This window comes from Arvicola amphibius, chromosome 7 (genome assembly GCF_903992535.2).
Source record: "Arvicola amphibius chromosome 7, mArvAmp1.2, whole genome shotgun sequence".
NCBI classification, from domain to species: domain Eukaryota; kingdom Metazoa; phylum Chordata; class Mammalia; order Rodentia; family Cricetidae; genus Arvicola; species Arvicola amphibius.
Window position 1 is genome coordinate 68,386,978 of NC_052053.1, and position 22,704 is coordinate 68,409,681.

The 22,704-nt window shown below is 55.0% G+C and overlaps 1 protein-coding gene across 2 annotated transcripts; it reads left to right on the forward strand.

Annotated features, from left to right (window-relative positions):
- The first annotated feature begins 622 nt into the window (after positions 1–622).
- Positions 623–21,438, forward strand: Akt1 (AKT serine/threonine kinase 1). Of its 2 annotated transcripts, none has more exons than XM_038336299.1 (14): positions 623–710; positions 3,049–3,184; positions 12,996–13,124; positions 15,816–15,927; positions 16,225–16,372; positions 16,808–16,939; positions 17,017–17,082; positions 17,830–17,898; positions 18,156–18,281; positions 18,350–18,478; positions 18,553–18,767; positions 18,997–19,084; positions 20,168–20,270; positions 20,575–21,438. In XM_038336299.1, the coding sequence occupies exons 2-14, from the start codon at positions 3,139–3,141 to the stop codon at positions 20,652–20,654; spliced, it is 1,443 nt and encodes a 480-aa protein (XP_038192227.1). In that variant the 5' UTR covers positions 623–710; positions 3,049–3,138; the 3' UTR covers positions 20,655–21,438. The 2 variants fall into 2 exon arrangements, with proteins under 2 accessions (XP_038192227.1, XP_038192229.1); XM_038336301.1 differs by having other exon boundaries at positions 18,156–18,263.
- Positions 21,439–22,704: the final 1,266 nt, after the last annotated feature.

Here is a 22,704-nt window from a genome sequence, read left to right on the forward strand (position 1 = left end):
GCCTTTAGGACACCAGTGGCCGGCCTCTCCCGGTTCCCAAGATGGGGACAGTTGGGCCTCTTGAGGAAGTCAAACTGATCCACTCCCCACTTTAGGACACCGGTGGCCGGCCTCTCCCGGTTCCCAAGATGGGGACAGTTGGGCCTCTTGAGAAAGTCAAACTGATCCACTCCCCACGCCGGCCTCCGTGGGGTCTGGAGAGCTAGGCCGATAAGTGCCAGGTCGTTCAAGAACGGGGAACCTAGGCCAGAGCTGGAGCTCTGGATCTGCGGCGGGGCTCCGTTACCCGCGTGGCCCTGGCTTGGGGCCACCCGAGGGCGGCGCCCGCGGGGCCGCGCTCGCGCTCACGGGGTGCCTCGCCCTGGCCGCGGGCCGCGCCGGGGGCGCCCGGGGCGGCGGAGGCGGATGTGGGCGGGCGGCGCGGGCGCGGGGCGGGGAGAAGGCGGGCCGGCGGCTGGCGGCGGCGGCGGCAGCACCGAGGCGGCGGGCGGCCGGCCCAGCGCGGTAGCGCACGCGAGTCCGGGACAGGCGGAGCGGACCGAGCAGCGCCCGGCGGCCGGCACCGCGGCGGCCTAGACCCGGCCAGCAGCGCGCGCTCGGCCGCCGCTGCCTCCAGCCGGCCCCGCCCAGCGCCCGCCCGCGGGATGCGGAGCGGCGGGCGCCCGAGGCCGCGGCCCGGCTAGGCCCCGTCGCCCGCACGCGGCGGCCCGGTGAGTGCCCGCGCCGCGCCCTGTTCCGGGCCGCGGCCACCCCGCTTTGTTCCTGGCCGCGCCGCGCCTCCGAGCAGAGGAGGAAGTGGCCGAACGGAGGCCTGGGCGGGGAGCGCGCGGGGCCGGGCTGATCGCGCAGGAGGCCCACGCCGGCGAGGGTGCGGGCGGCCGCCGCGTGACCTTGGGTGGCCGCCCCGCGGGGCCAGGCCGCGGGAGAGGGGCGCTGTTAGCGTGCGCAGTGGGGGCCGGTGCGCCCCGGGGCCTGGGGCTGTCTGGGCACTCGGCCAGCGAGGGTAGGAGAAAGGCTCGCCCCGCGGCCTGCGTGTGGTGGGAGGGCCCTGGGAAGGAGAACTCATTTCCCACGGACAGAAAGTTGTGCGCGGTGGCACTGTGCCCGGGCGCGCGGTAGGCACTGTGCCCAGGCTAGCCCACAAAGGACTGCTAGCCCTCCTGGGCCCGGAAACTGCTTCCTGGACTAGGTGGTTTCTGGAGGTGCTGGGGCCTGGAGGACGCGTGGGCAGGGATCACAGTATCTGGGATTCGGGATACTGGTTGAGCTGATGGATTTGTCTAAAGAGGACTGATTTTTGAGTTAGGTGGTGGTGGCTCTGCTCCGTGGCCAGACTCTCCTTCCTCTGGCCCCTGGTCTTGCTCCAGTGGCTAGCCTTGACTGCTTAGAGCCACCACTCAAGTGAAGGGCGAATCGCCTTGGTGGGGCCCCAGCTGTGTGTGTGGGCCCAGTGTCCCAGAGGGGCTGAACTCTTAAGATTTAACAATAGCAACCATATGCCCTTAGAGCAAGGCCCTCCAGGGGCACGGAGGGAAGAAGGTCCCATGCTCAGGGCTGCTTCATGTGAACACTGGTTAACACTGCCGCGTCTCTTCACTCCATGTATATAAATTTATTTTTACAGGGCGCTGGACAGCTGACTGTCATCAGCAGACCTTGGGTCTGGGTGGGGGTGGGGGACATCCAGAGAGAGGTCTTGCAGTTCAACCCTCTGCCTCCAGGCCACACCCACAGTGACAGCCATCACCTGGGGTTCCTTTTTGGCCATCATTTTCATCCTGGCTTTCCATTGCTGCCTGCTTGCTGAGGGAAGGGTGGGTGCTTTCCTTCTTGGGTCAGGTATTTGGCATTGACACATGGCAGTGAGGCCTTCCTTTTGTCACATTTAGCTTCAGTCAAGGCAAAGTAACAGTGACTCTACGTGCTAGATTGTGCCTTCTACGCTAAAGAGGTCCTTAGGGCGTTGTCTGGGTCTGCAGTAGTAGACCCAGGCTGGCATCTCTTCCACATTGACCTGGTCTTTCCTGGGCCTGTCCACAGAATCCCGGTGGAGGGACAGCACCGGTTCTCTGGTAAAGGAGTGCCGAATGCACTTCCCAGAGTGTGCAGACTTGGCCATGTAAGAACTGGGGCTTGAGAGATACCCAGGAGATTCTCCAGCCTAGAAGCAGTGGTGCAGGAACTTTGCAAGATGAGCTGGCCAAGTGTGCTTTGACACAGGCTAGCTGGTGGGCCACTGCGGGACCATAGGCCTTGTATGTTGCCTGCCCCATGTGTGGGCTGAATGCTGTAACTGTGGCTGTAACTACTCTGCCCTGGATGCTCCTTAACTGCACGCTGTCTAGACGTCTCTTTGTCCCTGGTTAGAGTGAAGGCTAGGCAAAACCACAGATGCCTGGTACACCTTAGCCCGATGAGTGAGGCGGCTTCAGAGGAGCAGGGGGCTGTTTTTGAGAGAGTCTGGGGTTTTACTGGAGCAGGTTTTGCGTGTTGCCCTGAAGGAAAGACTGCATTGCCTGCTATGCCTGGAGCCTTTTCATTGTTTACATTCCTGTGTTCCTAATCCGAGCAGGTAGGAACCCAGTTCTGTGTTAGGCGTCTTCCACTATAGGCGTGGTGAGAATGCAGGACAAGGACAGCAAACAAGCACCCCTCACTAGTGTGGGGCAAAACAGAAGCAGTCAGGGCTGGCTGCCTGGAGGAGGTGGACTGTTTGCTGGGTAGCAGATCCCGCAAGCTGTCTGTCAGTAGAGGCTTTCTGGGGATACAGTGGTTTCAGCAGAGGCCTGGAAGGTAGAGGTCGGCCTCAGCCCTGCGTCCTAGACTGTCATGCCTGGCTTTGGGTGCGGCGTCTATGGAGGTGGGTCTCACACAGCAGTGTTTTGAGATAAATCAGGAGACTGGCAGAGTAAAGGTGAAGAGGGAACCAGGGCCAGAGGGGGGTAGGCCCCATGAGGGGTCGTGGGTAATTGGGTGGGGTCCTCTGGAACTCACTAAAGCCGACCCCTAGCTGGACCCTGCCTCATGTGCTTTCTTGGCTTCTTCTAGACGCTGTGGCCAGGCCAGCTGGACTCAGCCTGCTGAGAAGACGCTCTGAGCACCCCTGGGTTACCCCGATCTGTGGGGGCCACGGATACCATGAACGACGTAGCCATTGTGAAGGAGGGCTGGCTACACAAACGAGGTCAGTCCCTGCACTGCAGGAGCAAGGCTGGGCCTGGGTCTGCCCAGCTTTTGGGTGTAGAACTTGGGGGAGGAGCTATACTGCCCTAACTGGCAACTTTGTGGCCATATCCAAGAGTACTTGCTGTGTCCAGGCCTGCTCAAGAGTAGCACCTCCCTGCCATGGGGCTCTAGGTCTGCCTCAGGAGTGTGCAGGCCCAGCTTTTCCCATAGTATGGAGGTCATGGCCTCCTCCTGGGGCCTCTTGGCCAGAGGCTGAGGCCCTGTGCAGGGCTTGCTTTGAGCGGCTTGGGGGTGGGGCCGACTGCTTCAACCTCATTCCTGGCTTTCCTGGAAGGCAGCAAGGATATGGCTGCTGTTACAGGGCTGGCAGGCTGGTAGCCTGGGCACTGCCCAAGGGCTCCTGAGGGCAGGCAGGGCAGGGTTGCTCCGCTTGGCCCTTTGCCCACCTCAGTCCTGGATTCCTGAAGTCAGGGGGCTCCTCGTCAGCAGGGGCCCAGCAGGGGTATGCTGGCATCAGAACTGAAGGGCTGACTGGCTCTTCCTAGGCCAGGGCCCTTCACGGTCCAGCTTACCCACCAGCCCCTTCCTGCCAGCAGTGAGTTTCAAAGCCGGTTCCCCAGGACAGTCACTTGCTCTTTCTCCAGGGCAGGCATCTCAGCCCCTCCTGACTTCCTCTTCCTGCAGACCTGCTCCCACCGGAAGTTCTTGTGTTCCTTGCCAATGCGAGCCACCCCTCCCATTCCTCCTTCTGGCTCTCTAGCAGAGGGAATTGTGATCTTGGTGGCCGGAGGAGGACCCAGACACAGAAGACGGGGAGTGGGGACAGAAGTTGGTGTTAGGACATGAGATGCGGAATATACAGAGCTCTAGCAGAACAGGCCTGAGAGCCACAGGCGCTAAGAGGTGGGGGAGGCTTTCTGGATGGAGACTCAAGGGGACTCGGGAGGACTCAAGCAGCCATGGAAGATGTGGTCAGCTGTTGAGAGGTCTCATTATGGCAGTTACTGGGAAGAATCTGTGCTGGGCTCTGCAAGGGCTGTGACCTGTGCTCATCTGGCTCCAGTCTGTCCTGCCCTCACCTGCCTTCCTGTCTCCCCAGGGCCTCCTTCCCTGGCCCCTGGGAGTCCTACCTCCTGAGCTCAGCTCCCTGGCTCATGCTGTGTCTGCCCCACCTGTCAGTCTTCTTTGGAAGTGGGGCTCATCCCCTTTGGCTCCTGTTTCTCCTATACCCTGGCCATACACAGCTTATTTCATGGACAGATGGATTTGTATGGCTGTTAGAGTTAGGGCCAGTCTTGCCGGGCCTCAAGTTACTGGTACATTCTCCAGGCAGGAACCCTTCTGAGGCCTAGGGGGTGTCGTATTGCTCCCTATGGCTGAGCCTTCTGAAGGGGCCAGGTGGGACAGGATATCAGGCTCTGTGGGTATCCAGAGGCTGTGTTTGAACCTGATTGGACAGCTGTGTCATTGTGTCTCCAGGAGAAGGTCATTGAGTTCCTTAGGCCTTGATTTCCACATTTACGGTATGAAAATGGTGGTGGGTGGGTGGGGAGGAGACTATTATCTGTAGGATGGCTCAACTAGACAGGACACCTACCCTGTGGAATGGACAGGGAACACCTGTCTGGGGTAGGAGCTTCCCACCCTCAGCAGCCTCTGGGGACAGCTGCCTGGTGACCAGCCTCAGGCCAGGAGAGACAAGGCCATTCTCGTGGTCCCTTATCCTCCTAGCTCCAGCCCAGGTGGTATGGGCTCTGATGGGGATGATGACATCCATATTGTCATTCCTGCTCTGGGTCCTCCTACTGTGTCCTGCTCTGGCCCAGCCACGTCCCACTGCTTGGCCTACTGCTGCTTGCTGGGAAAAGCCTGTCTTGGTGATCGTTATTTCTCCCTTCTGAACACCCCTAGCTGTATATGTTATGGGCTCCAACCCATGCCTGCATCATTGGTTTGGGATTCTAGCCCTCTCCCTGTCTCGAGTTGAAGCCAGAACATGTTAGGTCAACCACTAACCTGAAGCCACTCTGACCTGACTGGGGTAGGCAGGGAAGAAAGGCTACTACAATTGTCCCTCAGTTTCCAATGATCCCTTGCACACCTTGTTACCCCCCCCCCCCATATCTTCTACTTTGTTGGCTCTGTAGGTTAGAGTACTTCTGACTGGTAATGGAACCCATCTGTTAGGTCTCCCATGTCCAGCAAGGGACTTGGAGAACATACATTGGTCAGCTGAACTCCCAAGCTCCCCATGAGCTGGCCATGCTTTCAGGGCTTTGGGCATATAGAGAGGATGTTCCTCCCCCTCATTCCATATCTACAGAGATACCAGGTCCAGGTTTCTCCTACTCCGTGGGAGTTCACCCCTCAAGAAGAGTTCCCAAAGTATTTCCTGGGAGTTCTATTTATGTACTGGACCAGAGGGTGCCCAGCCAAGTGCTTAGTACCAGAGCAGTCATTCTAACTATTTATTGATCTGCAGCTGGACCTGAAAGCCTCTGGGCGTCCAGCAAGGGGCCCATAGACCTATGGAAGGCAGTGGGCTTGAACTAAAGATGAGCGGGAAGCAAGGTCACTGGTCTGATGAGCAGGTGGATGGGCAGTGAGGGCGGCAGCATCACCCAGGAGAGTGGACATGCCATGGCTCAGTACTGGTCATACGTCCCCAGTTGCAGAGATTTGGGGGTCAGTGAACTCTGACAGTGTTTTGATAGCCAACTTGGGGTTAAATTGCAGGTGGCTGAACTTTTGTGACCTCTGATTTCAGTCCTCAGCTTGCAAATGAGCTCTGTACTGAGGCCACAGACTTATCTATGTTACCCTTTTGGGCTGTTCCCCCAAATCCCTGATACCTGCTGGGCTGTGTGCACAGAAACTGCCCTGTAGCCATCTACTTGGTCATGTTAGTCATTGTTGTGTCCCCCAGCCCACAGCAGGTGGCTGGAGCAGGTGGGTCAGGAGAGGACACTGACACAGTAGATGGAGGGACTGTTGGGAGTAGGTAGCATATACCGGCTGCTTATGGGCTCACCCACTCAGCAAACTGCTAGTTGAGGGGCCCACCGGTGTAGGGACAATTTAGCTGTTCTCACTGGGTCAGTGCCTGTCAGGTAGAGGAGGTTCAGATAGGGGTGGAGAGAAGCTGGCATATGGTATAGGGCTCTCTGGCTTTGGGTCTAGATCAGTGAGTTTTGAGCTCCTGATTTCTGGGGAGAGCCAGTGGTCCCGAGCCCAGTGGGCAGGTCAGCATTTAGGGACAGGAGTTGTGCTGTGTATGTTGGGGGGGGGGGGCTTAGCCTGAGAGAGGTAAGCATGTGGCACCCGCTAGAGAACTGGACAGAGGTGGCAATTGAATGCCCTGGGCCCACCCCTGAAGGGACACTCCTCTGTAGTGTGTGGCTGTGGCTGAGTCTTGGCTGGTGCTGGGCTGAGTTTCCTGTTTTGTGAGCATGTTGAGTTCTCCCTTAAAAACCAAACAACAAAAGAGGAAGCTGGGCTGCCTTCCACTGGGGTGTGAGGGGTCACTGCTGGCCCAGCCTGGTGATTCCGGAGTGGGCAGCACTCCTCTCTGTTTCCTGATCACTGTCCTCTAGTTGGAATTGTTCCTGTGGGGCTGACCATGTGGAGGTCCCAAGGAGGTGGGGAGATGTGTGTGGGTATGGGACTCCACTGAGCTGCTGGGCCTGGGACAGCCTTTTGGCCCTGCCAGTTCTGCAGGGTGGCAGAGTGTCCTGTACAGAGGAACACTGAGCCCTAGGAGAGGAGGTGCTACATGGATGGGCAGAGCCATGAACTCCTGCCACTGCTAGGAGCAGCTTGAGTGGTTGCATCAGGCTGGTTCCTAGAAGTGCCGTGGGTAGTGGGGAGAACTGTCCTGTTCTTGGCTGGCAATCCTCTCTGCCCAGTCACACCCGGGCCAGGCTCAGAGCCAGCACCAACCCTTAGGCCCTCCTGTAACAGTAGTTGAGACTGTCCTAGCCACCCCACTACGGCTGGTGTTTCACCCATACCCAGCACTTCCCCAGAAGAGCCTTCCCAGCCAAGACCTAGGCCCAACCCAGGCAGGTGGATGGAGGAGCAACCAGTAGCCCCTCAGTGCCAGTGACCTGTCTGCAGAGAGTTGCAAGCCTCACTTCTGATGCCCAGGGACCTGTCCTTCGCCTCTGGATGTCTTGCTTCTCCCCCTCCCCCCCCCCCATTCCTTCAGTAGTTGTTTTTGGAGATAGGGTCTTTGCAGCATAGATTGGTCTGAACTCACATGAGCTCCCCACCTCACTCTTTTGGGCTCTTGGCATAGGACTTAGGAGGTAGTGGTCCCTAAGACACTGTTTTAGAGAAGGCTTCCTGCCCTTGGCTAGGGTCTGGCTGGTCCATGTAATCTCTGTTATCTGTGGTGGAGGCAAGGCTGGAGCTGGCTCTGTTTCCTAGCACAGCCTTTCTGCTCTGTCTGAACGCCCCCCCCCCTTTTTAAGTATGTGTGCGTGCACATACACACATATGCACAGGGGAGGAGCACTCACATGTGCTACAATACATATGTTCTGAGGATACCTTGTGATGTGGATCCGAGGGATCAGCTTGGGTCATCAGGCTTGAGGACAAGTGCTCTTACCTGCTAAGCCATCTTAAAGAACTGTCTGGGCTTCCTGGGCTGTGCCACAGATGAGGTAGAGAGGGAGGAAGATGGGTACCAGGAGGGCACAGCTTTTGGACTCAGCATAGGAACAGTGTGGGGTCTCTCAGCTGTGTCCTGTGTCCGGGGAAGTAGGATGGCAGCTGTGGTGTTGGACTGGCATAGAGCTCTAAACACCAGGCAACAGGACAGAGGCTCCGTGGCTTGCACAAAAACTGTGGGACTAAGCTGAATGGGACGTCTGAGTGGTCCAAGAGGCTCGGCATGTGTTGGATGTATGGCAGGGTGAAACACTAGACTGGCCTGTTCTGGTCCAGGGAGGGTGGGGGCAGTGCTGTGGAGGAGGTAGGCATGTGCACCAAATACTCCCTGTGACTCAGGGAGGGGGTCGGAGGTGGCAGTTGTGGGGAGGTACCATAGACCCAGTGGGTTCTAGGAGGCTGGAGACCTAGGCACCACCATGTGAAGTAGACCCTGGAGCAGCACGCAGGCGCATGGAGTCTGTCACTACGTTTGTGAGGCGTTGTGGTTGGTGGTTGCTGTATCTTGGCCATTCTCAGTGGAGGCTGCCTATAGCAGTTTGTGTCCTGCAGACCCACAGCTCTGCTTATTTTCGGCCTTGCTGTGTGACCTCAAGAGCCCCTTTGTTTCCTCAGCTTCTCCAGAGAGCTAGTGGGCACAGTGAGCCCTACCTCCTACTAGAGATTTTAGTGTTGTGGGCTATGGGGCTCAGTGGAGGGCCAGCCTTCCTCAGGCCCAGACTGGCCACTGGTGCCCCACTCTGTGAGACCAACATGAGCACTCCTCTCAGAAAGGCAGGGCCCGTGGTGTACCTGGTGACACCAGACCTGGAGTTTCACCCTTCCACCCCTGCCTTTGCCCAGCTCTTGGTCATTGAGTCTGTTGAGGGGTCCAGAGACATGGAACCCAGGACCTTCAGAGAGGCCTGGGAGGCTGTTAGTGATGACCTTGCCAGCTGCTGACCACCCACTGCCCAGAAGGCAGCAAGAGCTGGGCTAGCGGCCCCAGTGGGCTGCTATTAGCAGACCGCTTGCTCAATGTGCTGGAGAAGGTAAATGGGCACCCGGCAGCTGTCGGTGGGATGGATGTGCTGGCAGTGGGGGACGTTTGGTCGCTGCTGTCAGCTGGCGCCTGCTCCCCAGGCCTGCTGAGGCTCACTTTGCTGTGGAGAAACAGCTCGGTGCTGCCTGGCGCCTTGCCAGCTGCCGCCTGCCACTGCCACTGCAGCAAAGTGTTTACCCAGCATATCCAGCAGTTTCCCCAAGAACCAGGGACTTGGAGAAAATGCTCACAGTGATTAGGGACCAGGCCAGTATCAGAGGACTCTAGTTGTGCCTGGGACGTTGGTGTCCCCTAGGATGTGTCTGGAAGTATAGGTCATGGCCTTGGTTCTCATGTTGCCCTGTTAGAGTGCTCTGCTGTCGGGGGCCAAGCAGGGGAAGCCTCTTGTGGAGGTACTGTGTTAGGACCCAACATCAGCATCCACTTCACTCTTCCTCCTTTCTCTTCTCTTTTCTCTCTCTCTCACTCTTCCTCCTTTCTCTTCTCTTCTCTTTTCTCTCTCTCTCTCTCTCTCTCTCTCTCTCTCTCTCTCTCTCTCTCTCTCTCTCTCTCTTTTTCTCTCTCGGGTTTTTCTGTGTAGCTTTGGAATCTGTCCTATAACTCCATCTGTAGACTAGGCTGACCTTGAATTTATAGAGATCTGCCAACCTCTGCCTCCTGACTGCTGGGATTAAAGGGGTGCGCCTCCACCATCCCGCTTCTTTTATTTTTAAGACAGGATCTCTATAGTCTTGGCTGGCTTGTTACTTCACTATGTAGACTAGGTTGGCCTTGAACTGTAAGAGATCCACCTGCCTCAGCCTCCTGAGTGCTAAGATTAAAGGTGTACACTACCTTGCCCAGCTTCCCTGTTTCTTTCTGGATGATTTAGGTCCAGGAGGCCCTGATGGAGGGATTTGGAGGGTAACCCTCACAGGTGCTAGGCCATGTGGACATCAGTGAGTGGCATCTCTAGGTATCCTTTTCCTCCAGGATTGGACAGGATCTGGTCTTGGAAAGGTGGGTGGGTCTGAGGAAGCCCTTGCCTCTTCCTAGGTGCTACTGGCCTTGTTGCAAGAAGGTAGGGTAGGCCTTTGGGTGAGGTGGGTACTAGCTGTCACCTCTACATAGAGGTATGCGGGTGGATGTGAACATGTGCTTAGTGGGGAGCTGGGTCTACCGTGACGCGTGGGCTTAGCCCCCATGTCCGCTGTTTGCTGTTTTTGTTGCTCACTGAGAAGATGTTGTTAGGCATATGGCCTCAAGGGCCATTGGGACCACACCGTGGAGGCGGCACCTGGTCATTTATCATCTGCCCATGTCTGTGTGAACACAGGCCTGATAAGGAAACTCCAGTTGTAGCGCGGCACCTCTAGTGGGCCATGTGTACCTGCATTCCCAGAGGCTGTGTGACAGGTGGAGCGTTCCAGCTGGTGCTGTGTGTCCCCAGCTGGACTCGCCTTGCCTGGTCAGGGTAGCAAGCATCCAGATGGAGTAAGGCAGCCAAGAAGATCCCGGTTGGGCCAGAACCTAGCACTTCTGCAGCGACCAGAAGGGCTCAGTACCAGTCCCTTCTCACTGGAGTATGAGCTGGGGGAAGGCCTGCCAAAGTTCATGTCGCCAAAAGAAACCCCATGGTATTCCTAGATACCATGAGGCCATGAGGGACCAGGGAAGCCATCTCTTGTATTGTTTATCATATGTTGATAGAGTTCTGCAGAGGGGTGGGGCCTGGGGGTCTGTCTGCACTGAACTTGTTAGCATGCAGGCCACATCCCAGCTGCAGCTGGCTCAACTGGTACCCCACTGACCACCTGGCTAGACCTTGAGGCAGGAGATGAAGAAAGAGATCTGTGTGCCAGAGCTGTGGCCCCCTTTCTTCTGGAAGGAGGCCGTCACAGGGAAAGATGTGACGAGATCACCTCACTTTACATTTCTCCTTGGTCATGTGGCCTCTGTGAAACCAGGGAGGGGAAGGGCACCTAGGCCTTTCTGGATACCTGCCTTCTCCTCTGCCTGGTGAGTGCCTCTGCCTGTACCTCCAGGTTCACATTCCAAAATCTGCCTGGCCTGGGGCTGGTCATTTAGGCTAATAAGAGGTCAGGGTGGTGGTCTTCATGTGGGGCCTGCACTGGGAGCCTGTACTGGGCGCAGGGGGGTGGGCAGCAGTTGGTAAATCAAGATGGATTTCGGGGGCACGGGTGCGTTGCTCATCAGCTTCCATCCTCAGTTAGTGTCCCGGGGAGCAGCAGCTGGTGAGATGGGAGGCACTCCATCAGGGGCCGACAGCTCCAGACTGGTGCTGGCGGGTGGGCACGCACAGTGGGTGGCCTAGGAAGGAGCGGGATGGGGTGGGCTGCTCACCCCCCAGTGGCTCTGCTATGTTACCAAAGCCCTTGCCTACCCCACTGCATCTTCTAGGCCGTGTGTGTTTGTGTGTGTGTGCGTGTGTGTGTGTGTGTGTGTGCGCGCGCGCGCTGAGGGGAAGAGCTGTCGTGGGACTCTTGGGCATGTGAATACTTGCAGGTGTGTCCCACCTGGTCAGCAGCAGGGCTGGTGCCTGTAGGGGCTCAGGGGACTTTGCAGACTGGGTGAGATCCCTGTTCTCTTCCTGTTATGTAGGCAAGTTGCTGAGGCCTTAGAGCTTCCTCCTGAGTGAGGGAGGGTTGACTTTGACCATTGCTTTAAGGCCCCCAGTGGCTGTGGGAGGTAGCTGGGCTTCTGGGAGCTAAAGATGGGAGGCAGAAAGGGCTCACAGGTGTCCTAGTGGTTGCATGTAAACTGTAGACCCTTGAAGAGAAACAGAACAATCTTGTCTATGCCCTGGAGGAGCACCAGCCAAGTCTGGGCACCTGCCACAGTCAGGAGTAGCTCATGCTTGCTCTTTCCATTGTGGTGCTGGGGTCTTTGTCAGTGCTGATGGCCGGCTTAGGAGACCTGCAGTGACGAGGGCACAGGATCCCTCGCTCTGATAACTGCCAGCCCCTGGAGTGGGGGTCTTGGCCTGGTTGTGGCTTTATTTATTCACTGCTCTCACCAAGAGCCTTCCTCCATCTCTTAGGTTTCCTCTCATCCCGATTAGGGTCATACTGTAGCATCATGCAGAGTAAGGCTGGTGTTTAGAAATGCCTCCCAGGGTGTCGTGTCAATTGGAAGGGGCTAGATGGTGGAGATGGGGGAGGTGGATCATGTGTGGAGCCCTGCAATATGCTGCCCAGAGCCCCAGCTACTTGCACCCTGGCAGGTCCTGAGAGCCTAGAGGGGGCCGTGCTGGTGTACCAGACTGGGTAGACTGTATCTCACCTGAAACCTAGATTTGGTACACACTGTAAGAGGATAGAGAAGGAAAGCTGGCCAGCCTCCCTGGGGCTTGGCAAGGGGATTAGGTGCACTGCCTGGTGCCTGAGACCAGGGTGTTTGACCTTGTGACTTGGTCTGTGCCGTGGAGCACCTGGTGGTAGGTAGCCTGGTCCAGGCAGTTGCTCACAACACATCCCTCCAGGTCCCCTTGTTTAGGGCTCAGTGGGGCAAACAGACTTTATCCCAGATAGAGCCCAGGGACCCCAGCCCTGTGGGCTGCCTCTCTTGTCCTCAGCCTAGTGTCCCGTCAGATGAAGAAGTTGCCTAATTAGTTAGTTCCCTGTTGTTCAGACTCCTTTGCTCGGCAAAATGTAAATTAAACATTTTTTCCGGGTGTCAGTATGAAAAATGACAGTCGCTGGGAGATCACAGAGGACATCTGCTCTGATGCCTAAGTGTGGTGCCTGCTTATGGCTGATGTTGCAAAACTGGAGGGAACAATGTTCTGTGTACCTGGGTGACCAGGGCAGAACTCAGCTGGGTACAGCACAGGTCTCAGCTAGGACCCAAGGCCCCCTGTTCCAGCCGTGGCACCTCTTGAGTCTGCTACACAGGTGGAGCCCTAGAAGATGCTCCCAACAACATGCACTGGCAGCTTTGCCCTAGTGGCAGTGCCTTCAGGGAAGGCTGAAGTGGTCCAGATCCCTTCCCACCTCACACTGTACCCTTCACCTGAATCTGTGTGCCTCTCAGGTGTCTGGGCCACTGCAGTGGTGTTCATGTGCAACTCCTTATGTTCCCCCAACCCCTGCAGGGGAATACATTAAAACCTGGCGGCCACGCTACTTCCTCCTCAAGAATGACGGCACCTTTATTGGCTACAAGGAACGGCCTCAGGATGTGGAGCAGCGCGAGTCCCCCCTCAACAACTTCTCAGTGGCACGTAAGTGTCTTGGGTTGAGTGAGGTGGCCAGGCAGGCCAGTAGGGAGGCTGAAGCTCTCTGTGCCCACTGAGAAAACTCAGGAGAGCCCCCTAGGTTTTGTCCTAGGGTGCTGGGCAGTGCTGGCTCTGAGTTGCCTCCTCTAGGACTGGTGAGTGGCCAGCTCTGACTGGCCCAGGGAACCCTTGCTAGGAAAGCTGAAGGTTCCATAATGGTGACCGGACCTGATTCAGAGAGTGGGTTGATCAGGGTCCCTCTAATGGGCACTAAACAGCCACTAAAGGGCAGTCACTGGGAACTCTTGGGTATACAGTGGAAGGAGGGGCTCCTAGTTCTATGAATCTATAACATCTTAGGAACTATTTCTGTAATTCTTGGGAAGGCCATTAGAAGTCCTTTTCCCTGTGGGTCTTGTGGTCCCCTTAGCTGGAGTGCCAGTGGGAGTCAGTCCTACTCCAAGACTGGTGAAGGTGATGAGGTTAGGATATTGTGAAACTATCTTTGAGAGCTTGCAATTTAAGAAGCTATGTCCTTGTTCTCTGTGCCACATTGTGTTATGCCTGGGATTGGCCAAGGGCTCAGCTAGTTTTGTAGGTGTGGTTGAGTTTGATAGTGATAAGTAGCAGCAAGCCTGAGCCATGAGGTTACTAACAGCAGACTCTGGGGTCATCCTTGGGCTCCAGTCTGGAGTGCAGTGTATGTCTGCCGTAGCTTGGTCTGCATTCTGCCCCAGCACCTTCTTGATATGTTCCTGCTCTGCAGGTAGCTGTTTGACCTGCCTCAGATCCTAGGGATGCCCACCTTCCTTGACTTGGCCAGTCCCCACATCTGCCCCAGAGCCTTGAGGTTTAACATAGTTTGCTGTCTCTGCAGATGGATGGGGAAGGAATCCCAGCTTAGTTATTGCAAGAGGTAGGAAAAGGGCCTCTCTGGAGCAGACCCATAGGTATGGGCACCAGCCAAGGGGGCTGCCGAGCAATGGGCAGGGCTTGGGCCTCAGGAGGTGGGTAGTGTATACCTAGCAGGGAACAGAGCTGGGTGGGACTGTGTTCATCAGTTCAAGGGATTTTTCTTGGAGGTGGGTTTTGGTGGGAGGGGTTGAGACCCCAGTTTGGTTCTTGTATTCATCTGCTTGCCTAACAAGCTATCCCAGATGTGCTGAGGGCAAGGCTTAGGGTGATTTTCCACCCCCATCCCCCACTCCATGTTGACACAGGCCTTCCCCAAGGCTGGGCCTCAAGCCCCTCTTGGCCTCTGGCTTGGCAGACTGCCCCCTGCTCATTCATTGGAGCCTGGAGGCCCCTCACATTTCCAGGACCCAGACGATGGAATGTCGGAGGCCTCTCAGCCCCTCCTGCCTTACAGAGTCTTGCCTGGAAGACTGCACACATACTTTCAGGGCCTGGGATATCCCAAGGATCCACCCTTATAAGTGTGCAGCTTCTAGGTGTGTGCACCAGGCTTGCAGCAGGTGTGCATGTTCTGAGTGTCCATATTCCAGTGTATGCTTCTGGTGTAGGTGCTGCATATGTGTGTAATTTTTCCAGGGACTCTATATGTGACTGAGGAAACAGCAAGATACTCCTGTACCAGACAGGGTGGGTGGGTTGTGTACTCCTGTCCCTTCTGGGGACATCAATGTTCCCCCATCCCTGAGGCCCAGCGTGAGGTAAGGGTCAGAAGCTGAAGGAAAGAGGAACTTTAGAAATAGTTGCGGTGTAGGGCTAACTGATCTAGCCTAACACCTTCTTATAGGGCCTCACCTTGGAGCAAAGCATCCCAGCTGCCAGAACTTAGCTCTCAGTTCTTTTAGGAAGATTAGGACTAGAAGAGGGGCTGGAGCTAGGTGTAACGGCTCATGCTGTAATCTTAGCACTCAGGAGGCCAAGGCATGATTGCCTCAAGCTCAGGACCAGCTTTGATTACAAAGTGAATACCAGGCCAGTCAAAATTGTATAACAAGGGGCTGGAGAGATGGCTCAGAGGTTAAGAGCATTGCCTGCTCTTCCAGAGGTCCTGAGTTCAATTCCCAGCAACCACATGGTGGCTCACAGCCATCTGTAATGGGGTCTGGTGCCCTCTTCTGGCCTGCAGGCATACACACAGACAGAATATTGTATACATAATAAATAAATAAATATTTAAAAAAAAAAAAAATTGTATAACAAGACCCCACCACAGAAAACAAAAAAGCCAGGACGGTAGTTTAACCTGTAAACTTAGCACTTAGAAGGGAGAGGCAGGATGCTTGCCATAGTTTGAGGCTTCCGGTCTACATGGAGTGTTCCAGGACTATACAACAAAGATCCAATATCAAAAATAAACAATTTATTAAAATTAAAAAAAATATTTTATGTGTAAGGGTGTTTGTTTTGTGTTTATATACGCGTGTGCCTGGTGCTTGTGGAGACCAGAAGATGGTGTCAGATCCCAGGAACTGGAGTTACAGATGGTTGTGAGCTGCCATGTGGGTGCTGGTAATTGAACTTGGGTCCTCTGGAGGAGCAGTTAGTGCTCTAAACCAATGAGCCATCTCTCCAGCCCTCAAAATAAATAACTTTTTTTTAAAAGGGAGGATGGAGTGCGCCTTCCTGCGATAGGATGGGTGCGGTCTGGGAGATAGGTTCTGTCTGGCCAGGACTGTAAGGGTTTCATGGAGGAGCAAATAGATGCTTCCCTGAGCTCTCCTTTAGAATGCCAGCTGATGAAGACAGAGCGGCCAAGGCCCAACACCTTCATCATCCGCTGCCTGCAGTGGACCACAGTCATTGAGCGCACCTTCCATGTGGAAACGCCTGAGGAGCGGTGAGTGGGAAGGGGTGGGGAAGGCTTCTTGCTCAGGGCCATGCCTGTTTGAGAGCCAAAGGCCTCTGCTAAACCCATTCTGGAGAACTAGGCTGCTTCCACTTGCAGGGTGTAGGTGGCGAAATGATGGGAGAAGCCATTGTCCCTAGTACCTTAAGGCTTTCTGATACTCCTTAGTGTATGCAGACCCAGGTTCTGGGTGGTTGCCTGTAGCTTCAGGACCAGGTAGCCAGGCAATGGCTGAAAGCCATGGCAGAGCCCCTGCCTGGTGCCTGAGGCCTCACTTGACCGCTGCAGGGAAGAGTGGACCACCGCCATCCAGACTGTGGCTGATGGACTCAAGAGGCAGGAGGAAGAGACGATGGACTTCCGATCAGGTTCTCCCAGTGACAACTCAGGGGCTGAGGACATGGAGGTGTCCCTGGCGAAGCCCAAGCACCGTGTGGTGAGTCCAGGCTCTGTTTCTACTGGGGCTACCAGAGTTGTGGAGGGATCTGACAAGCCCTGGTATCCCTGACTGACTGGCTCCCTGTTTGGGTCTGGGTGCCCTGGCTCCCCTTATATGGGTTGAAGATATACCTCAGTTGGCAGGATGCTTGTCTGGCATGCTTGAAGCCACAGTACTAAAAAATAATGAAAATGAAGATGTCTACCATGTCCCAAGCCCCAGTGCTCTGACTAAACTACTGGACTTTCACTGCAGGCCAATAGATGTGAGAATGGGCCTGTCTTGTCTCAAGCTCTCTTGAGTTTGCTGTGGGGTAATGTGGAGTCTTGTTTGCTCTAGATGCTGTCAAGCTGAAGGCAGTGGCATAGATATTTCTCCCCGTAGGCTAGCTGTGGTGAGCACGGGCCCTGCCTAACTGTCTACTATCCACAGACCATGAACGAGTTTGAGTACCTAAAGCTACTGGGCAAGGGTACCTTTGGGAAGGTGATCCTGGTGAAGGAGAAGGCCACAGGCCGCTACTATGCCATGAAGATTCTCAAGAAGGAGGTCATCGTTGCCAAGGTGCGGGGTGGGGAGTGCTGGAGGGCGGGTGAGAGGAATGCAGGGAAGATGAGTGCTCACTTGGTTTTGCCCTCTAGGATGAGGTTGCCCACACACTGACTGAGAACCGTGTCCTGCAGAACTCCAGGCATCCTTTCCTTACAGTAAGTAGTGGCCATCAGTCTGGGTCCGTCTGAGGTAGGGTCAAGTGGGATAGAGTGGGTCAGTCACATGGTGCTGCCTTCAGGGGCTTTAGGTGGACTGAGGGAAGGATAGGTGTGAGGTGCTGGCATGGGGCGGGAAGCCTGCTCACAACAGTAATGTGCGGGAAGGAGGCATGACTTTGGTCTTCTGACCTTTGTCCCCTTACTCCACTTGGACCCATCTTTAAGCTGATTCTTCTGAGGCCAGGGTTCCTCAGGGTTTGGTGAATGGAGGTCAGGTATAGCAGCTCGTTTGGCTCCAGGGTCAGCATTTTGGGCTTGATACCTTTAAACAGGGCCGCCTGTAGTCCATGATGGGAAGGCTGCTGGGGTGGCTCAGCACACCAGGTCTAGAAACGCTGTTGTGTCAGACTCCTCTGCCTGGAGGCTTTTGGTAACCCCAGAACTTGGTATAGTCAACTTCTAAGCCATCTGCCCTGTACTTGATCTCTGACCCCATGTCTCTCATCTTAAAATATGCCATTTGACATGGTGGCTTTCCTCTTGTGGTCCTTGCTCTTAGGAGGCTGGGGCAGAAGGATTTGCTGATTGCAGGATAGGACGGCGTGGAATATCACTTGAGACAGTGTTATCTTGTCTCAGGACACTGAAATGTGCCCTGATATGTCTTGGGGGTGGCTGGGTGACAGTGTAATACCAGGATGTTAATGCTTTGTCCGTGCTAAAGCTCACTGTGCTTCATTGCAGGCCCTGAAGTACTCATTCCAGACCCATGACCGCCTCTGCTTTGTCATGGAATATGCCAATGGGGGCGAGGTAGGGCCGTAGGCAGCTTCAGCGCTGGGCACTTGGTGGGTAAACTTGTCCCTCTGAGAGCCTTGGAATCTCTCTGCAGCACCCCTGGCCATGTGAGCAAGCCCATGGTTGCTTGCTTTGGGATGACCTGTTTCTGCTGAGTTAGAATCTCTAGATCCCTGGTTCTCTTTGGGGGTAATCTCTAACTTTCCCTCTGCCTTGTGGGTCACGTGTGGGGCCCCTCATGCAGTCCCTCCTCAGCACTTTCCACCCCACAGCTCTTCTTCCACCTGTCTCGTGAGCGTGTGTTTTCTGAGGACCGGGCCCGCTTCTATGGTGCGGAAATTGTGTCGGCCTTGGACTATCTGCACTCCGAGAAGAACGTGGTATACCGGGACCTTAAGGTGTGTCCACAGACTGGGGGAAGTGGGGACTGGGGGCCTGGCCACGCTAACTGAGGCTTCCTACACAGCTGGAGAACCTCATGCTGGACAAGGACGGGCACATCAAGATAACAGACTTTGGGCTGTGCAAGGAGGGTATCAAGGATGGTGCCACTATGAAGACCTTCTGTGGAACCCCTGAGTACCTGGCCCCTGAGGTGCTCTGCCACTTCTTGTGTGTTCCCCCACCCCCCCATATCCCAGACACATGGTGACAGAGTCCCCCATCCAGGTGCTGGAGGACAACGACTATGGCCGTGCGGTGGATTGGTGGGGGCTGGGCGTGGTCATGTATGAGATGATGTGTGGCCGCCTGCCCTTCTACAACCAGGACCACGAGAAGCTGTTCGAGCTTATCCTCATGGAGGAGATCCGCTTCCCACGTACACTTGGCCCTGAGGCCAAGTCCCTGCTCTCTGGGTTGCTCAAGAAGGACCCCACACAGAGGTAAGGGCTATCAGTGCTTCAGGCTCAGCCTCTGGACAGTACTGCTTCCCACTGTACCCACCATACTGCTCTGCACAGGCTCAGTCACATGCAGCCAGGGCAGACCCAGGGGGTGGTCAGGCAGCTAGGGGATACCCACAGCTGCTCAGAAAGCTCCACCCTGCGACCATCCCCACGAGCCTGTCACCTTGCATGCAGTGTCTGATCTTGGACCTGTCTCCCACCACAGGCTTGGCGGGGGCTCTGAGGATGCCAAGGAGATCATGCAGCATCGCTTCTTTGCCAACATCGTGTGGCAGGATGTATATGAGAAGAAGGTGTGCATCTGGCCACTGTGCCACACTGGATCACGTGTGTGTGCATGCACATACAAACACTCTTCAGTTTTCACTGGTTCAGATGCCCATGACAGGCTCACAGCTCTGTGGTAATCACATGCCCCCCAGAACCACAGGGATGTGCACAGGATACTCACACAGGATAGGGGCACTCTGCTGCCCTGCAGGCCTCACTCACTCAGTTGTTAGGCCTATCCAGGCCCTTGATTGGACTTCTGCATCGCCTCCTCCTGCCTTTTCCCTGAAGGTCTCATGTGCCACGTGTCTCCAGCTCCAAAGAGAGCCCCACTCCTTTCTTTTAGACAGTACCTGGTTTTTTTTTTTTTGTTTGTTTGTTTTTTTTTTTTTTTTTTTTTTTTTGGCATAGTGGAGGTCACTGGCAGAGAGCAGAACCCCTTGTACTCATCCATAGGTGGGGTGCCCTTTGCCTCCTAAGCAGCCTTGGCCCTGAGTAGCTTGATGAGGCTTGGTAGGTGTATGTATGTGTTGGGTGCCGTCACCAAGCCTGCTTTTAGTGTATCCAGCCTGCCTCCTACCTTAAATGTTCTTTCTAGGCTACATGGGACCAGCAGCTGGAGCCCTGCCCTCTGACCATATGGGGGTGTGGATGGCACACCTCTCCTGCCTGTACCCACTAGAGGTCCCTTGAGTTGACGTGTAGCACTGCCCTTACACCAGACTTTGGGGAGATAGCATTTGAGGATCCCTGCCTGTGGGACTCTAGGGGACGTTAGCTACTTATATACATATCATTTTCTGGATTGCTTCTTGTCCCAGGGCTGTCAGTGAGGCAAGTGAGCTCAGCTTTGTCTCCTTCCTTATGTATGAGAAAACTTGCAAGAAAAATGACAAACAAAAAAGACAGGACTATTCCTGCCACCGGGAGATGTGCACGGTTGCTGTCTTCTACCTCTGTGGGCCTGCCCTTCCCAGTTTCATCTATAGCTGTTCTCTTTGCTAGTGGCTCACTCCAGGAAGTCACACTGCCTGGAATGGAGAGGGCTGGAACATGGGGTTGGAATTTGGAACAGCTGACACCTGTCATCTTCTGTCCCTCCACAGCTGAGCCCACCTTTCAAGCCCCAGGTCACCTCTGAGACTGACACCAGGTATTTTGATGAGGAGTTCACAGCCCAGATGATCACTATCACACCGCCTGATCAAGGTGAGGCCACCCTGCTCTAAGGTGCCTCAGTGCCAAGCTTTTATTAACTCTGTTTTTGGAACTAGAGTTACGAGATGCCATGTGGGTGCTGGGAATTGAGCCTGGGTTCTCTCAGAGCAGCCAGTGCTCTAACCACTTGGCTTTCCCTCCAGCTCCAAACACACACTTTTAAAAAGTCCCTTTGGAGGGTGGTAGCAACTAAGCTGGGCATGAGCACTCTGAGGGTGTCCTCATATCCTCCGTTATGTGGCGGGTGGGTGGGCTGTTTCAAGTCTGGGTCTGAACCACCTCTTATGCCCCACAGATGACAGCATGGAGTGTGTCGACAGCGAGCGGAGGCCACACTTTCCCCAGTTTTCCTACTCAGCCAGTGGCACAGCCTGAGGCCTGGGGCAATGGCTGGCAGCTATCACTCCTTTGCATTGCCGAGTCCAGAAGCCCCGCATGGATCATCTGTAACTGATGGTTTTCTCGGATGTGCTGGGGAGGAACCTTGCCAGCCTCCAGGACCAGGGGAGAATGTTTCTACTGTGGGCAGCAGCCTACCTCCCAGCCAGGTCAGGAGGAAAATTATCCTGGGGTTTTTCTTAATTTATTTCATCCAATTGGAGGCCAGATGTGGCCTCAGTGCCCAGAACAATTAGATTCATGTAGGAAAATATTAAGGACTTCTGCGACCATGTGCAATGTGGGCTCATAGGTCTGGGTGGGTCCTGTCACTGCCCCCATCGACCTGGCCACTCAAGCTGCCACCTGTCTTTAGGGTCCAGGGCCAAAGTCCACCTGGAGGGCACCAGAAGCACCTCACTGTGGTATGCTAGCCGGCTCTCCCTTGGGTGGGAGGAGGCAGAGCAGCCTCAGCACTAGGGCTCAATGGGATAGCCAGGGCTCACCTAGGTTGACAGAGGAACAAGAATTCAGTCTGTCGCTGTGTGTCATGCTGTTGAAAGGCATTTTACGGGGTTAATCACGGTGACAGAAGAGTATCTGCCTCACACGAGCTCGTCCCTTAGCGCTGTCCTTAGATGCTTTACTTCTCCAGCTGTCCCCTGGCCAGACACTGGCCATTGCTGCACCATGTCGTTTTTTACAACATTCAACTTCAGCATTTTTACTATTATAATAAGAAACTGTCCCTCCAAATTCAATAAAAATTGCTTTTCATGTTTGTGGTTTGCTTTGCTGGATGGTATGAAGTGTGAACCCTGTTTGTGGGTTTCAAGTGGCAAGGATCATCTGGGACCTCATGGTGGGTCCTGGGCACAGATCCCTAAGGTTCGCTCCAAGGATAGCCTTCAGGGGAAGATATCCCTCCAGTAAGACACTCCTGATGACAAGATCCTGTCTGTTTCTGGAGTCTACTGTCCTCTTGACCCTCCCCAAAGGATGCTATCCAAGCCACTGGCGAGCTCAAGCTGCTATGTGTCTGGACAGAGCAGTAGGCTGGAAGGATCACCCCTTGCAGGGGATTACAATTAAAGGGCTCAAGAGGCCCTGGTTGAGATCACATAGCACATCTGTGACTGAACAAAATGGGGCCATTATGGGTTTGGATGGAGGTGACAGTAGCCAAGGTCATACTCTTAGAGTGTATCCAAGCAGCTTCCAAGATATACTGAATATGCTGTTGGTTCCACCTGGTGGCTAGTGGTGGCTACTGCAGCAAGAGATGAGTCAAAGCAGAGGTATCCAAGAGCTGGGCTCCCTGTAGGTGTGGGAACCCAGTAGCTGGTGACCTTACTGAGATGGCATCTGACTCTTGGAAAGATAGGAGTTGGTGATGGTCTTGACCTCTGGAAGATGAGAATATCCACCTCTAGAACAGCCCAAATTTTTCTCTGGGTGACCACTAGAAGTCTAGTGGTGACTTCTAGAGCCCTCCTGGAGGTGTACACAGCACTGCATACTGTTCTTTGAAGTTATTAAGGATCTAGTGAGAATAGGCACCAGATCCAGGTGATGGAGCACACCTTTAGTCCAGCACTCAGAAGAGTGGAGGGAGATAGCTCTCGAGTTTAAGCCCAGCCAGGCCTACATAGCAAGACCTCGTCAGAAAAGGGTGGGGGTGGAGCAAGCATACACATGACAAATAGTGCTCTCCATGACCCTCAGACTAAGAGTAAAACCTTATCTAAATAAGCCAGTTGAAATAAAACAGCAGGCACAAGACCCCTTGGGGACGTCTCTAGTACAGAGGAAAGGGTCTTTGTATGCCTCTGTCGCAGGTGGACAACGCTCTTAGTGGATACAGTGATGGTCAACTGAGCCCACTGTCAATTATACAGCTGCCCAACAGAACCATTGTAGGCAAGAGCCAGGCGTCTAGGGGATGCTCTTGGGAAATGTACCCTCACCAAAGACAGACCTGGCCTACCCTACAACCAGAGCAGATACGGGGCTAGACCTTGCAACCTTGGAAGGGTCTGGTAAGCTT

Bases quoted from the DNA above. Each gene is read 5' to 3' on its own strand.
- Akt1 (XM_038336299.1), top strand. From the start codon at position 3,139: ATGAACGACGTAGCCATTGTGAAGGAGGGCTGGCTACACAAACGAG. The intron at 18,282-18,349 runs GTGTGTCCACAG...CTTCCTACACAG, and splicing joins TGGTATACCGGGACCTTAAG to CTGGAGAACCTCATGCTGGA. The intron at 18,479-18,552 runs GTGCTCTGCCAC...TCCCCCATCCAG, and splicing joins CTGAGTACCTGGCCCCTGAG to GTGCTGGAGGACAACGACTA.